General features: G+C 41.0%; 1 protein-coding gene across 5 annotated transcripts in view; it reads right to left on the bottom strand.

Annotated features, from left to right (window-relative positions):
- Positions 1 to 13,613, bottom strand: part of LOC124787644 (transmembrane protein 47) — a 375,006-nt gene that overhangs the window by 24,740 nt on the left and 336,653 nt on the right. For all 5 annotated transcript variants that reach the window (XM_047254424.1, XM_047254428.1, XM_047254427.1 and 2 more), the window contains one exon: positions 3,945 to 4,131. In XM_047254424.1, the coding sequence (XP_047110380.1) occupies positions 3,945 to 4,131 (187 nt within the window). The remainder of the gene's footprint in view (positions 1 to 3,944; positions 4,132 to 13,613) is intronic.

Here is a 13,613-nt window from a genome sequence, read left to right as displayed (position 1 = left end):
GTGTTGTGAAAATGTCACAGTGAACCACGCAAGACCACCAAATCAGCCATGGCCTACAATAGTATAAAAACTGGTCGTACTGTGAACTACAAGCACATCAAAAATACTTGGGCAATCTTCCTCCTCCTGGGATTTCACGATTAGGTGCCATTGGAATCAGGATCCATGATAATGTAATTAACAACGATGGCAGCCAACAACTGAGGTGGCATGGAATCCTGCACTGAACCTAGAAAAAGAAAAGTGTTCCCTTGCAGTGGGGTCCGCACCTGACAGCGATAGCATGGAGACTGGAGACCAGAATTTGGAGCTGGGCATCAATATCCACACCACTGCCACAATCCACCAAGGTGGCCACACTGATAGCAATTGGAGCAGAGTGGTGGAGAGGGGTAATGGCCAGCACATGAAGGTCGCCGACAACAGCTGAGCATCAGATACAAGGGGCCTCCTGAAGATTGCAACAAGACTGTCTGCCGAAATATCATGGAGTAATTACTACGTGTCCTGGCTGGTCACCCAAGAATTCTACAAGCTAGAAAAACGCTGGGAAAACATCATATAGCATAGTAAGTGGCATGGATGCTGTGGAGACTAATCCAAGCACCTGCGTATGTCCCCTTGGATTTACTAATGTCTCTTAGAAGTGTCCAGCGTGTCTTTAACATCGACTCCTTAGACGTCTTTCATCTCCAAATGATGCAGTTATTGCACTGCAATGACCATCCTGCACGTGTGCATTTTGCACAGTGTTCTGCAGCAAAGTGGTCGTTTACATGTTTTTCGCTGATGAGGCCACATTCACTTGGGATGACTTATTCAATCACCACAACGACCATTTGTGGGCACCAGAAAACCCCCACTGTGTGCGGGGCACAACATCACTTCACAGTTAGCGTGTGGACGGGTTTGGTCGACGACTGCTTAGTCAGGTCGTACATTTTACCACCCCACTTGACTACTGCAAAATTTTTAGACTTCCCTGGAATAGGTTCTTCCAGGCTTCTTTGAAGATGTTCCAGCAAATGTGAGGCGCAGCATGTGGTTCCAACATGATAGGACACCAGCTTATATTGGGCACACTGTTCTTAGGTATCTGAATCAGTCATGCCCACATCGATGGAGTGGACACAGTGGACTGGTTCCCTGGCTCCCATGCTTACCGGGTTTCTCATGTTCTGATTTCTTTCTGTGGGGAGCGATGAGATCTCATTTATTCCAATCCTGTGGAGTGGCAAATGGATCTCTTCGCAAGAATCATACGTGCAGCTGCTGCAATCAAAGAAACTTTCGATGTGTTCGAGCGTGTCCGGCAGTCAATGTTCCATCAGTAACGGGCATGTGTGGTGTCTGCTGGTGCAAACTTAGACCATCGGTTCTAACATTACAGTTATGCTTATGTCATACAACATGTGTACTCATTATGTCCAAAAAGTGTTTCAAATGAATCACTCTCATTTCCTTTCCATCTTCAACCTTTGTTACCCCTTACCCTGACGCTTGCTGCCATGGGTTGCTATATAATTCCCAATCCTTATGATGTCAATCACCTCCCCTAGAGATATGTTGCAGCATTTCTAGTACATCCTGTATAACTGCTGGGGGGGGGGGGGGGGAGAAACACACACACACACACACACACACACACACACACACACACACACACACTCTCTCTCTCTCTCTCTCTCTCTCTCTCTCTCTCTTATTTCGCATCTGAGCTAGTCATAAAAGAAGAGGAAACACAGCACTTGTTGCAAAGCATTCCCCATGCCTTATTTTCACAATTACAAATGCGCTCGCTAATAATAGATGTAAGTTGTGTGCTATCTGTGATTGTAACTTCTGGGTTAGGGAAATATTTACTAATAATATTCCGTCTTCATTCACAATATTTTTATTTCTTGATTACGCGTTTCAGTGCTAGAACTCCGTTTTCAAGGATTGTATAGACATAAAGGGTGTTACATCTGCTTCAGTTTTTCATGTAGCAGTAATGAAACAACACAATTGGTAGGTTTAACAATATTTTAAATATTTTAGTTATTTTCAATTACTTTTTATTTACGACGGCAGTCTTAATTTCCATGAAGGAATTGAACATTTTTGCTGTGTCTTCGTGGTTGATAAGCTTGACTCTTCCAAAGATCGTATAAAGAATTTCAACAATGTACCGCGTATAGTTCATTATTCAGTTTCGGGCTGTTATTAAACATTTTCATTCGGAGGGCTCGACTGCCTTACAAATCAAAAAAGGATTTGACGAAGTTCACCCAGACTCTGCACCATCGTTCAAGACCATTTATTTTTGGATTAATGAATTTGAATGTGGTCAGCCAAGCATCGAACACTAAGCACGCTCCAGCCATCTAGTTAAGGTTATCATAAAGGTAACCACTGACAAAATCCACGATATGGTAAGGAAAGACCGCAGAATAAAAAGTCGTGATATTGCTGAGACATCATGCGTATGAACTGCATGGAGAACTGGCTCGGAAGGTGTGTGCCGCGATTGCTCACAGTCGACCAAAAGCGCATCCGGCCCGACATTTCAACACAACGTCTGGTGATGTTTAATCGCAATACGCAAGACTCTGGACGCCTATTTGTGACTGTTGATGCAACCCTATTATGCTTTACTGATGGATCGTTTGAAATTGTTCCGTAACTTGAAACTTCGGCATGCTGGGAAGAAATTTTCATCCAATGAGGAAGTGACGGCTGCAGTTGACGCATATTTTGCTGCGTTTGACAGAACCTATTCTTCCGATGGGATGAAAATGCTGGAGGGTCGCTGGACCAAGTGTTGACGCATATTTTGCTGCGTTTGACAGAACCTATTCTTCCGATGGGATGAAAATGCTGGAGGGTCGCTGGACCAAGTGTTGACGCATATTTTGCTGCGTTTGACAGAACCTATTCTTCCGATGGGATGAAAATGCTGGAGAGTCGCTGGACCAAGTGTTAAGTCGCAAATCACCCTCATATTCTTCTGCTTAAGCAATGGTATTGGGCTTAATTACAGGCCCGTTACACAGTTTTAATTTGTCAAAAAGTTTCAGGAAGTACCTCATATATATAACATTATCATAGTGGTCTGGTTTGATGTGCGTGTTCGTGCGCTACAATGCTTCAGTTCTCTCGTTAATCTCGCCTGGAACACTTTTCTCATTACATCTAACAATTGTGTCATTCTGTTATTGCTAGGTGTAGGTGGGACACTTACACAGGTGTAACACCCATTACGTCTGTACAGTCCTTAAAAATGGAGTTGTAGCTCTGAAACACGTTGGACAGTAATTAGTAAACGAAAATATTTTGACTGAAGACAAAATATTATTATATGTCCCTAATCAAGAACAAATGCTATGTCACATTACTGCCACAATCACTTTTCCGTATATTTGCTGTGTGTCCTCTAATTCAGTATTCTGCTTCACCAACTGCTTTGCTTCCTGCACTTGTATACAACAGAATATTCAACATTTACCTGCTCAAATGCCGTTGTGATAAGTGTACTACCTATTAAGAGATTGCAATGTCTTGCTCTTGGGTTTAAGAAGTCCAATTTAGTTTTTGAAGTTCGAATGTTATTTTATACTTCAAACATAAACTTTGCAGACGCTGGGCTCAATAGCACAATTCAGCGTCTTTTGTCCCTTCAGTTACGTAGTAAATGTTTGAAGACTAGTGTCTAACTATAGTAAACAGTACATACTCACACATGGTCTGTGAAGATAAGACTATCATACAAGAACTAAATTCTTTTTATTCAACCTTTATTCACAACTAAAATAGAATACCCATAATCGATTCAGAAAAAAATGAGTGCAGGCACTTCACGCATGTGGCAGACAGGGCGAATTAAAATTTGTACAAAAAAAAAAAAAAAAGTGTAGTGACAAATTTAATCATCAGAATATGCTAGGCACAATGCTTAAACTTACCGACACTTCGTGCTTGGTAACAGGCTGGTTGGTCCACTACATTAAACGGCAGTGGTGTAGGCGCCTTCTCACCAATACAGTGCATAAAGAGTCCTTGACGCCAACCCTCTGCCATCAACCAATCTGTCGATGCAAGTGCCATTATCATCAGGATTACCACGATGAGGCCGCAGATGAACGCAATCACCTGAAATGGAGAAAAGATTTTCTTATTGTATGCTTATTTTTGTTATTTGTCTACTTTGACATGAAAGGGCCACACGCCCCCCTTACATTCTACCAGACATCCACTTGCTTTACATTATGTTTGTTACGAAACACACAAAAAGTCTGTCATACGATTTCTTACAGCTAGAAATACCACTTAAATAGTGGAAACAGCAATAGCTATGGCAGAAAAGACACACAGTTTTTAATTGTCAATGAAAATAGGAACACCATTGCAAATGGGAAAATTTAAATTCAGGTCACTGCCAGAAAGTGACGTAACGCAAGGGGGGATGGAGGACGAGAGAAGAGTAAAGCCGTCGGCACACGGACCGTGCTGTCGAACGTTAACGTTGAGCGTGCCAAGTTCAACGTGCTGCTGAACGCTCAGGAATGATGCGACTTGTGCATACGGTACGTGGTATACGCGATCGCAACGCACTCCAGCGGCAGTTGAGCGATGTCCGTAAATCACACTGTTTACTCAACGGGCGCGCGTAAAATTCCCACGTTAGCACTATTAAAACGCACATTTCCTCCATCGTCCACGAAAAGGAAAGTACCATGTCCAATCAATAAGGACAGAGACATATAAAAGTTCCATTACAAACAGTGCGGTACAAATTTGGAATACTTCTCCGCATAAGATAAACATTATTTCATCATTCCCACATTTTATTAAAACCCCAAGGTCAGTCTTAATCACTGTTCCTACCCAACAGCAGAATCTTTGCAACATGTGAATTACGAAGCGAGAAAGAAAAGGAGCAAAATATCTTTATGGAAGTAGCGCAAGCTGTCCTGTAGATTAAGCCAATCGAACAAAGGCACCCCTCAAAAAAAAGGTGAACTTATATTAAAATAATATCAAATATCATAGTATATATTTATATTAAACTAATTATTAAGTATCAGGACCTAATAAAAACGCTAATGTTAGGAAATAAAATACGGTAGTGTCAAGACGCGAACCACCACCCCAACTATCAATTACATACGAGACAGTTACGCTACCCACTACACTAATCCAACAACACACAGACACCTCTCGTAAGTAATCCATGTATATTACCCGTTGCAGAAACCGTTATCGTAGATACGTTACTAATTGAAATTTAATTATAACAAATTGTACAAGAACAATGCGTTTTGGGTGGATCATCCTTATGTCACTGCCTTCAAATAGCCTACTCTCATGAGACGCAAGTTACAATAATTCTTTTGCCATGAATACGATGTTTCTCGTTATTTTATTGGAACGAATCACAGAATTACCAACGGGTTTTCCAAGGATTCTCAATTTGCTGCTGCTCAGAAACGGCATAAATACATATAGGCTTGAAATGAACGCCAATATGGCGCCTCACAACTCTGTACTGAAGGGAGACGGCGTGCGTGTGACGTAGGTGGCGTTGTGCCATCTCATTGGTCAACGCTCAGACGCACGCTCAGAATATCTGACATGCCAGATATTGCTCTGCACGTTCGGAAAGACTCCCGAACGTGCTATTCCACGCTATGACGTCAGAAACTCGGCACGCTCAACGTTCAACGTTCGGATGCACGGTCCGTGTGCCGACGGCTTAACGTCACAGAACGTACGAAGGTGGTATGAAAAGTTCTCGGAACGGAATATTTTTCAATGGAGTCTCCTTTTAGATTAATGCATTTGGTCCTAAGACGTTCCAGTGCCTTGATCCCATGTTGAAAATGAGTTTCCTCCAGGCCTGCAAAATAGTTGTCAATTCCGGCTATCAATTCTTCATTTAAAGCGAATCTTCGTTTGAAGTAAATCTTCGTCCACCAAGAAAAATTTTCAGTTTGGGGAAGAAATGGAAGTCTGACGGAGCCATGAATAAGGCGGGTGTGGCAACAATTCATACCTTAGTTTGTGCAATTTTGGTACGTCCATTCTCATGAGTTTTTGATCCAGCATCAAGAGTCGCGGCACAAATCTTGCAGATATTTTTTTTATTTCTAATTCTTCAGTTAAAATGTGATATACCCTTTCACATGACATGTGGCAAGCGTGAGCAATTTCACGCACTTTCAATCGGCGACCCTCCATGACCATTTTGTGCACTTTTGCAATGATTTCTGGAACAGTGACACATCTTGGCTGATCACTGCACGGATCATCTAAGCTCTCCCTACCAAATTTGAATTCATTTGCCCACTTGGCAACAGTTGCATTGAAGGAGCAGAATCCCCAATGTATTCTGGAAATTGGTGTGACTGTCCTTTGCTGTCATACCTTTCTTGACGAATCTATTTTTTCCATCTTCGCAAATCACTACGCGGGAGCAACAACAAAACCACGTCATCAGCACAGCTCTCTTGGGAGAGCACATACGTAGCACGTATTTACAGACAACAGTCCAATGAATTTCACGTGAACAACAACTATATTAAAAATCGAGTCCGTCTTGATGGCAAAACACTGTTATTTGTTTACTTATTTATTTTCCTAACTAGTTTCAGCAACAAATATCACAATCAGTGGATTTTTTAATCTTATTTATTGTATGTTATGGCATGTTTTTAAGAATTATTCTCACTGTTTGAGGCACATTTTCTGTGCGTTTTTCCTCAGCGTACATCATGTCATCTGCAAGTTCGTTGGACGGCATGTAGCTGATCCTGTACACAGAAAAACAAAACTATCGCACTTTGTTTATGATCAATAATATTATGCTATGTAATGTTATTGATCATAAACAAAGTGCGCAAGTTTTGTTTTTCTGTGTACAGAATCAGCTACATGCCGTCCAAAGAATTTGCAGATGACATGACGTACGCTGAGGAAAAAAACGGCAACAGAATAAAAACACAGAAAATATGCCGCAAACAGCAAGAATAATTCTTAAAAACACGCCATAACATACAATAAATAAGATTTAAATCACCCACTGATGATGGTGATATTTGTGATTTTTGTCGCCGACACTAGTTTGGGAAAATAAATACGTAAACAAATAACAAGGGGTTTCGCATCAAGGCGGACTCAATTTCTGATATTGTTTTTCTATGCACACGCGGACCAAACGGGAGAGTTCCGAGATAACATTGTTGTTATCACGTGAACAACTAGCTGCGCTAGCGCTGACCTGTCGCAGTGATTCAGAGAACTTTTCAAACCGCCCTCGTGTATACTAGAGAGAGGAGGGAACAGAGATAGAATTACATGTAACCGGGAGAAGTAGGAGCATTTGCTTTACTGTTTACCGGTGGGAAATTAACTTTTACCCCAAAAAATTTATGAGGTTCACAAAATGGTTTCTTCGCTTTTTCTTAAACGCTACAGAGCACTGAACTGTGCACAAAGTACAGTTGAAGTTTTTAGGAGGGATACAAAATAAGTGAGACTTCGTGTTGTGATTATGAGATGAAACGTACGCAGTTTCTAATGCGAGGCACTGTGGTGCATGCGTACTAAAGGAGACAATGAAGTAGACAGAGTGCATGGTACTTAAATAATTTGTCTAGCCGCACGCCTCCTAACTGGGTGTATCAAGCACTGGCATGGTCCAACAGACTAACGTCGCTCATGTAAAACCTACAGTCATTAATGATTAGTTCCACATTCTGCGGAAATATATTCTGAATCTTCTGCAGGGCACAGAGGCAAACAGAACCCCTTTCTACATGTGGCTTTCTGTCCATCTAAAGTGCTTATTCAACGTTACACCAAAGTTCTTCACTCTTTTCTGATGTGGTGGTACTGGGATGCCGTCAAGAAGAATAGGAAAAACTAATCACGAAATTTAGAATTAATTGACTGATTAAGCAATTAAATTTCTGATGGGATACTACGAAACTTCGGAAGTTTTTTTCCATTTAGTTTAAATACACATTTCATGCCCATTTGAGCACTGAAGGCGTTTGAGTAACGGCAGTACTGACATCGTCGGATCTGTCTCTAAAGTAAAGCTCGAGGTTATCAATATAGGAAGACAGAAACGATAATACGCCACTGATGTACACGGTGTACAACGAAGGCCCCAGTACTGAAAACTGCGGCGCCCCTGAGAAAGCGAATCCCGAATCCAGGGGACTTTTCATTGCGGCTGTTCCAGTTTCCTGTATAGTGTTATCACAGTTAATGCCAGCAAATGCTTCGCTGATGCTTGTGGTTGCCTATCACATAATTTCGGTCCTCAATTACCTTAATTCGAGCAGTATTTTAGCCACAGTTTAGAAAAATGGTTCAAATGGCTCTGAGCACTATGGGACTTAAGTTCTGAGGTCATCAGTCTCCTAGAACATTGAACTACTTAAACCTAACCAACCTAAGGACATCACACACATCCATGCCAGAGGCAGGATTCGACCCTGCGACCGTAGCGGTCGCGCGGTTCCAGATTGTAGCGCCTAGAACCGTTCGGACACTCCGGCCCGCACAGTTTAGAAAAACCTTGCCGGTATTTGTTATATAAACTGAATTTGTGTCAAGTATTCAACTGTGCACTTCATTCTTAGGAATAGGTTGAACCAGTGTTTGAGTTGTATAAAAAGAGGTTCTGGTACTGTGACCTTCCATGAGGTGTTTCCGAAATTTAGACGTCTTAAAACGTCATTTTAACACTGAGTACCTTAAAAGTGTGAATACAGCATTTGTTTTACCTCGATTCAACCGCAGAAAAAGTTCTGTCGTAGTACATCTCAAAATTTGCGGTTCTGATTATTTCGTCAGAAGTACCGGTACGGCGTGCCGTCACAAATCAAGCACTGGGTCGAACTATCCTACTTTTCTATTTTTCACTAGAGAAAATAATGTATGTCTGTCAAGACTTGTAATAAGTATTCCACAACCCTCTTTACCGTGGTAATGCTGATACCGTTGTTGCATATCGGTTCGGGAGAGAGTGTTATTATTGCTTTACTTGTTGCGGTTATTTTAAATTATTTTGTTTTCAGTTTCATTTTCAGTCTGTTTTCAGTTATACCGATTATTTTCAACGCCAGTTTAACCTAAGTGTTTCTGAGACAACCGAGCTTCGATCTTCTTCCTATTGTTTCCTGTCATAAACGTAGAAATCGAACAAAGATTGAAAAATTTTGATTCCCTCAGTTTCAAAATATATTGAACAAACATACTAAAGTAAATAGTCAAATAGAAGAAAAGTTAGTCCGTCCACCGCTGCTTTTCTCAAAAAGTGGTAAGTGGCTGAATATTACAAAAAAAGGCCACCAGTATTCTCCTGCTTCTACTTCTTTGACGCTCTGCTCAAAAATCATGTTGTAATCGTGGATCATGTCACTACTTTTGGGCATTACGAATAGTCAGTGCTAAAGGGTGAAAACTGAGGTTGGAGAACTACATTAAAGGCATATTATGTGCACACAAGCAACACATCAGCCACTTTCGATTTTCACTGTAAGCTACGAAGAACTGTTAAGTTTCCTCCTGATGTGATCTCCGAAGTTTGTTGCGGACCCTCTCGTTGTTAATCTTTTAAAGCAAATGGAGCATGGTACTTCACTGATACAGGAATTAATCGCCTCGTCTCTCACTGGGATAAATATCGTAACGCATGTGGTGATTACTTTCGAATGGAACCATTCCATGGTCCCGTTGTGGCGGGTGTTCGGTTTTCATTTCACTGCCCCCTCATAAAAGTGAAAAACCATTATATTATAACCAAATACACTGGAAGAAAATTTCATTTGTTTCACATTATTTTTAACAGTTCCATATAAGATGCTTGTCAATGCAGTAGAAGGGAATGCCGAACAGAAAGTTATTTAACCCAGTCTCAAATTCCATTACAATTCCCACGCGACCTTTTATAAGGTATGGTAAATTACTAACAAAGTATATCTGCCTCCTTTTTGAATCACAGGTCTATACAGACATCAGTTTGGAAATATTCTTATTGAAAAGGAAATGCTAAATATTGGTCTGACTATATTATAGTAAGTTTGTCAAAATAATTAGGTTTTATAACACACCAGTAAATTTACGAAAAACTTCTCCAATGGTCTGTTTTCTCAAGAGAATAATTCTGTAACTCATGACTGAATATAGAATGTCAGCTTAATTTCTTAATTAAAAAAAAATTACAAATAATAAAAACAAACTTATCTTTGTGACGTGTGTGTAACAATGTGCTTCATCAAGTTCAGGTTAGAGTTCTTGACAATACACTCATTTATCTACTTGTAATCTTAAGTAAATGAACACCATATTCTCTTCTTTCATTGACTGGAACGACTGAAGTTAAGGTTTTGTTATACTTTGAGAACCACCAAATTAGTCCTTGTACAACACTGTCCTACCCTTAAAGATCTGTGGATATTTTCAAAGATTTCATTTAGAGCAAAGGAGGTTAGAATAACCTCTCTGATAAGAGCACATTGCCAACCAGCATTCTTACAGTTGCAACATGGTAGCTTCAAATTGGTTTGCGATGGACGATCAATACGTGCTGCTTTTCTACCGAAAATATAAATGTATGACGCTCCCGCACATTTCAAAGTTTGCTGGTTGACAATATTGTTTGAAAATTTTGTGGATGCTGCTACCAAGAATACCCAAAGGCGGTTAATATATGAGAAACAACTCCGTACATTCCCAAACCACGAACTTTAATTAAGACTGTCGGTGTTTATTCAAACGAAAGAAGTAGCACCACCAGGAAACAAATAAGATAGCAAAAGAGAAGATAAAATACGTCTACGGTGAAGCGTTTTCGGGTTATCAGCTGAGTCAAGACGTCGTTTTGCGGCGGAGTTTCGGCCAGGTTCCTACTCGTCATCATCTGGGGGAGGGACAGGAACAAGGCGCTGGGGTCTCTCGCTTTACATGATCGATTCCATTAGAAAACTGACGGTTGTCTGAAATAAATAAATAAATAAATAAATAAATAAATAAATAAATAAATATATATATATATATATATATATAATGACAATCTGCCCTTTGTCAAAGTCGCGTATGTCAATGGATTTCTCCATTTGCAACCTTTACAGTCGCTACAGAGATTCTATATTTCTTCATCTACACGGATACTCTGCAAATCTGATTTAAGTACCTGGCAGAGGGTTGATCGAACCACCTCTGCTCCGCTTCTATCTCTCTTAACCGCATCACGTGCCCGCAACGTCACCGAGCGGCGTTCAGCTTCGCAGTGGCCATGTTTTGTCTCATCAATGTATCTGCATTCTGTTGAGCGTGCTTTGGATGAATATTGTGTGAGGCTAAGAGGTCTGCTGCTCCCCCCCCCTTTTATTGTGTAAACTGGAATTTCTTCTTCACATCTGATCGAAAACTACTTCCTTCAGACAGAGTGACTTGTATGAAGAGTAATAGAAGTTACCATCAAACAGACGGACCTCAGATTCATACGCACCACGAAATAGCAGAATATCCTTGCTGGATGTCGTCCTTTTACAAAACAACCGTCACGCCATCACTAGGAAACACATGCAACGCCGTACGTGCTCTTAGCACGGTGCTGCATCAGACTGGAGCATTGTTAGCTGCCGTGTCCCTACACACGAGGGTTCCCAGACGTTTCCTCTGATGGAACACTTTGAGAATCCTGGTACTTTGATGGAACACTTTGGAAATAAACAAAGTTAATATATTTATTTTAAAGTGAGAAACTTGATTTATTCAGTGATTACTTCTATTTTAAATCATAACTAAAAACAGAAATTATAACAAAATCAAAAAGAAAATGTATCGCCAAAATGGTGGAAAAAACCATTTTGTTAATAGTTTTTCGCGGAGCAGTTACTCACTTCCAGCGGAGCACCAGTGTTTTGTGGGGCACATTTGGGGAAATCCTGCTGTACACGCCTCTGACAGTGCTGTAATGGTGTACCCGGCACGGGATACAGTAACAAATACGATATTTGCAAACCACCTCGCATCCTACCCTACCAACAAGCAGACGCAACGATTTATTAACACGTATTAAATCTACTCGCAACTGCGAATATGGACGACCATCAGCTGTATAATGGAATGATGGCAATTAAAATTTGTGCCGCACTGGGACCCGAACTCAGATTTCCCGGTTATCACGACCAACCTGCACCCTTCACATCCCTTATGAATATTCCTGCACAGGACAGGCAGTCGCTTGTCCGGTGTCGTTGGATAAATACGATATTGCAGTGGCTGTCTTAGAATTCCTATGCAATGTTAGTTCGGTCACGCATGTATGCGTCGTCGATGATACTTGGAAAGCTTTTAAATAGGACTTCTGCATCAAAAAAGCACAAAGACTGAAATTTTTTGTAATGGCTGAAACGTCTGCAGAGTAACGCATAGCTATTTAAGAGAAGCCTAAAGGATTTACTTGGTGGCCAACTCCTACTCCATTGCACAATTTCAGTGCAGCAATGTGTGTGTGTGTGTGTGTGTGTGTGTGTGTGTGTGTAAGTAAAATCTAACTTCTGCACCGTTTCAGTGCAGTAATGTGTTCATTGTAAATAAGTATTATCGTAGTTGTATTACACGTTTATTACCTTATAAATAAATAAAAACTTTTTATTTTAAATTCAGTGCATTAGTATTTGTAAAATGACTTTTCATATGGTGTTCATTAAAAAATGACGATCATTCCACTTGGGACCTGTGGAATGGTACATTAGCTTATTTGATTTAGTTGTAAATATTTGTCATGTATTGTTGTTTTTCTGACATGTTCTACATCCTGGAGGGCCTCCTCACTACGGATCAATTGGAATGAAAGTAAATCTAATCTAATCTACTCTTTACTTTTGAAACAAGCATGTGATACTAATTAAGTTTTAGTCTTTACTTACAAACCGAAATTAGGAACCACATTTTCCGGAGGTAATATGTTTTAATTCTTTGTTCTCCTATTGGAGAATGCGAAAATATTTTTAAGATTATTTGCAAGGGTATTATTTAAATATTCCCTAGTAATAGCAATTTTCTATAATTCGAACACTGTTGATGTAGTGGTAATTTTAAATTTAAAAATGGTACCCGATCATAGGGCACTTCCCTCTTATTGTTTCGCAATAAATATTGATCATGTGAGCTGGATAAACGGACTCCTGGCGAAATGCGCTCCCACTGTACTAATTCTACCTGCTAAATGAAGGCTGCAGAATAGAAATTACGTACAGATTGTTATTGCCAGAGGCGACTCGACAGGCTTTTGTTTTTAACAGAAGAAGATCCATTCTTAATTGAAAATAGATGACACTAGTTGGCGAAGCCACACGGCGAGATGGGCGGTCGCTGGGCAACCGCTAGAAGGGGGCGGGAAGTGCGGCGCGCGATGGAGTTGAGGGCGGCGTCGCTAGAAGCGGCGGCGGTGGCCGCGGCGGCAGAGGGCGCCTACGTCACGCCGGAGCTGCTGGTGAGCGCCGTGCGCGACATGTCGGCGCGCCGGCGCACGTCCAGCGCGGCCGACATCACCATGTACCTGCAGCGGCGCTTCCCCATGCGGCACGCCGACCGCCGCCTGCTCAAGGAGG

The sequence above is a fragment of the Schistocerca piceifrons genome, chromosome 3 (assembly GCF_021461385.2).
Source record: "Schistocerca piceifrons isolate TAMUIC-IGC-003096 chromosome 3, iqSchPice1.1, whole genome shotgun sequence".
Taxonomy (NCBI): domain Eukaryota; kingdom Metazoa; phylum Arthropoda; class Insecta; order Orthoptera; family Acrididae; genus Schistocerca; species Schistocerca piceifrons.
This window is presented reverse-complemented; position numbering and strand designations above follow the sequence as displayed.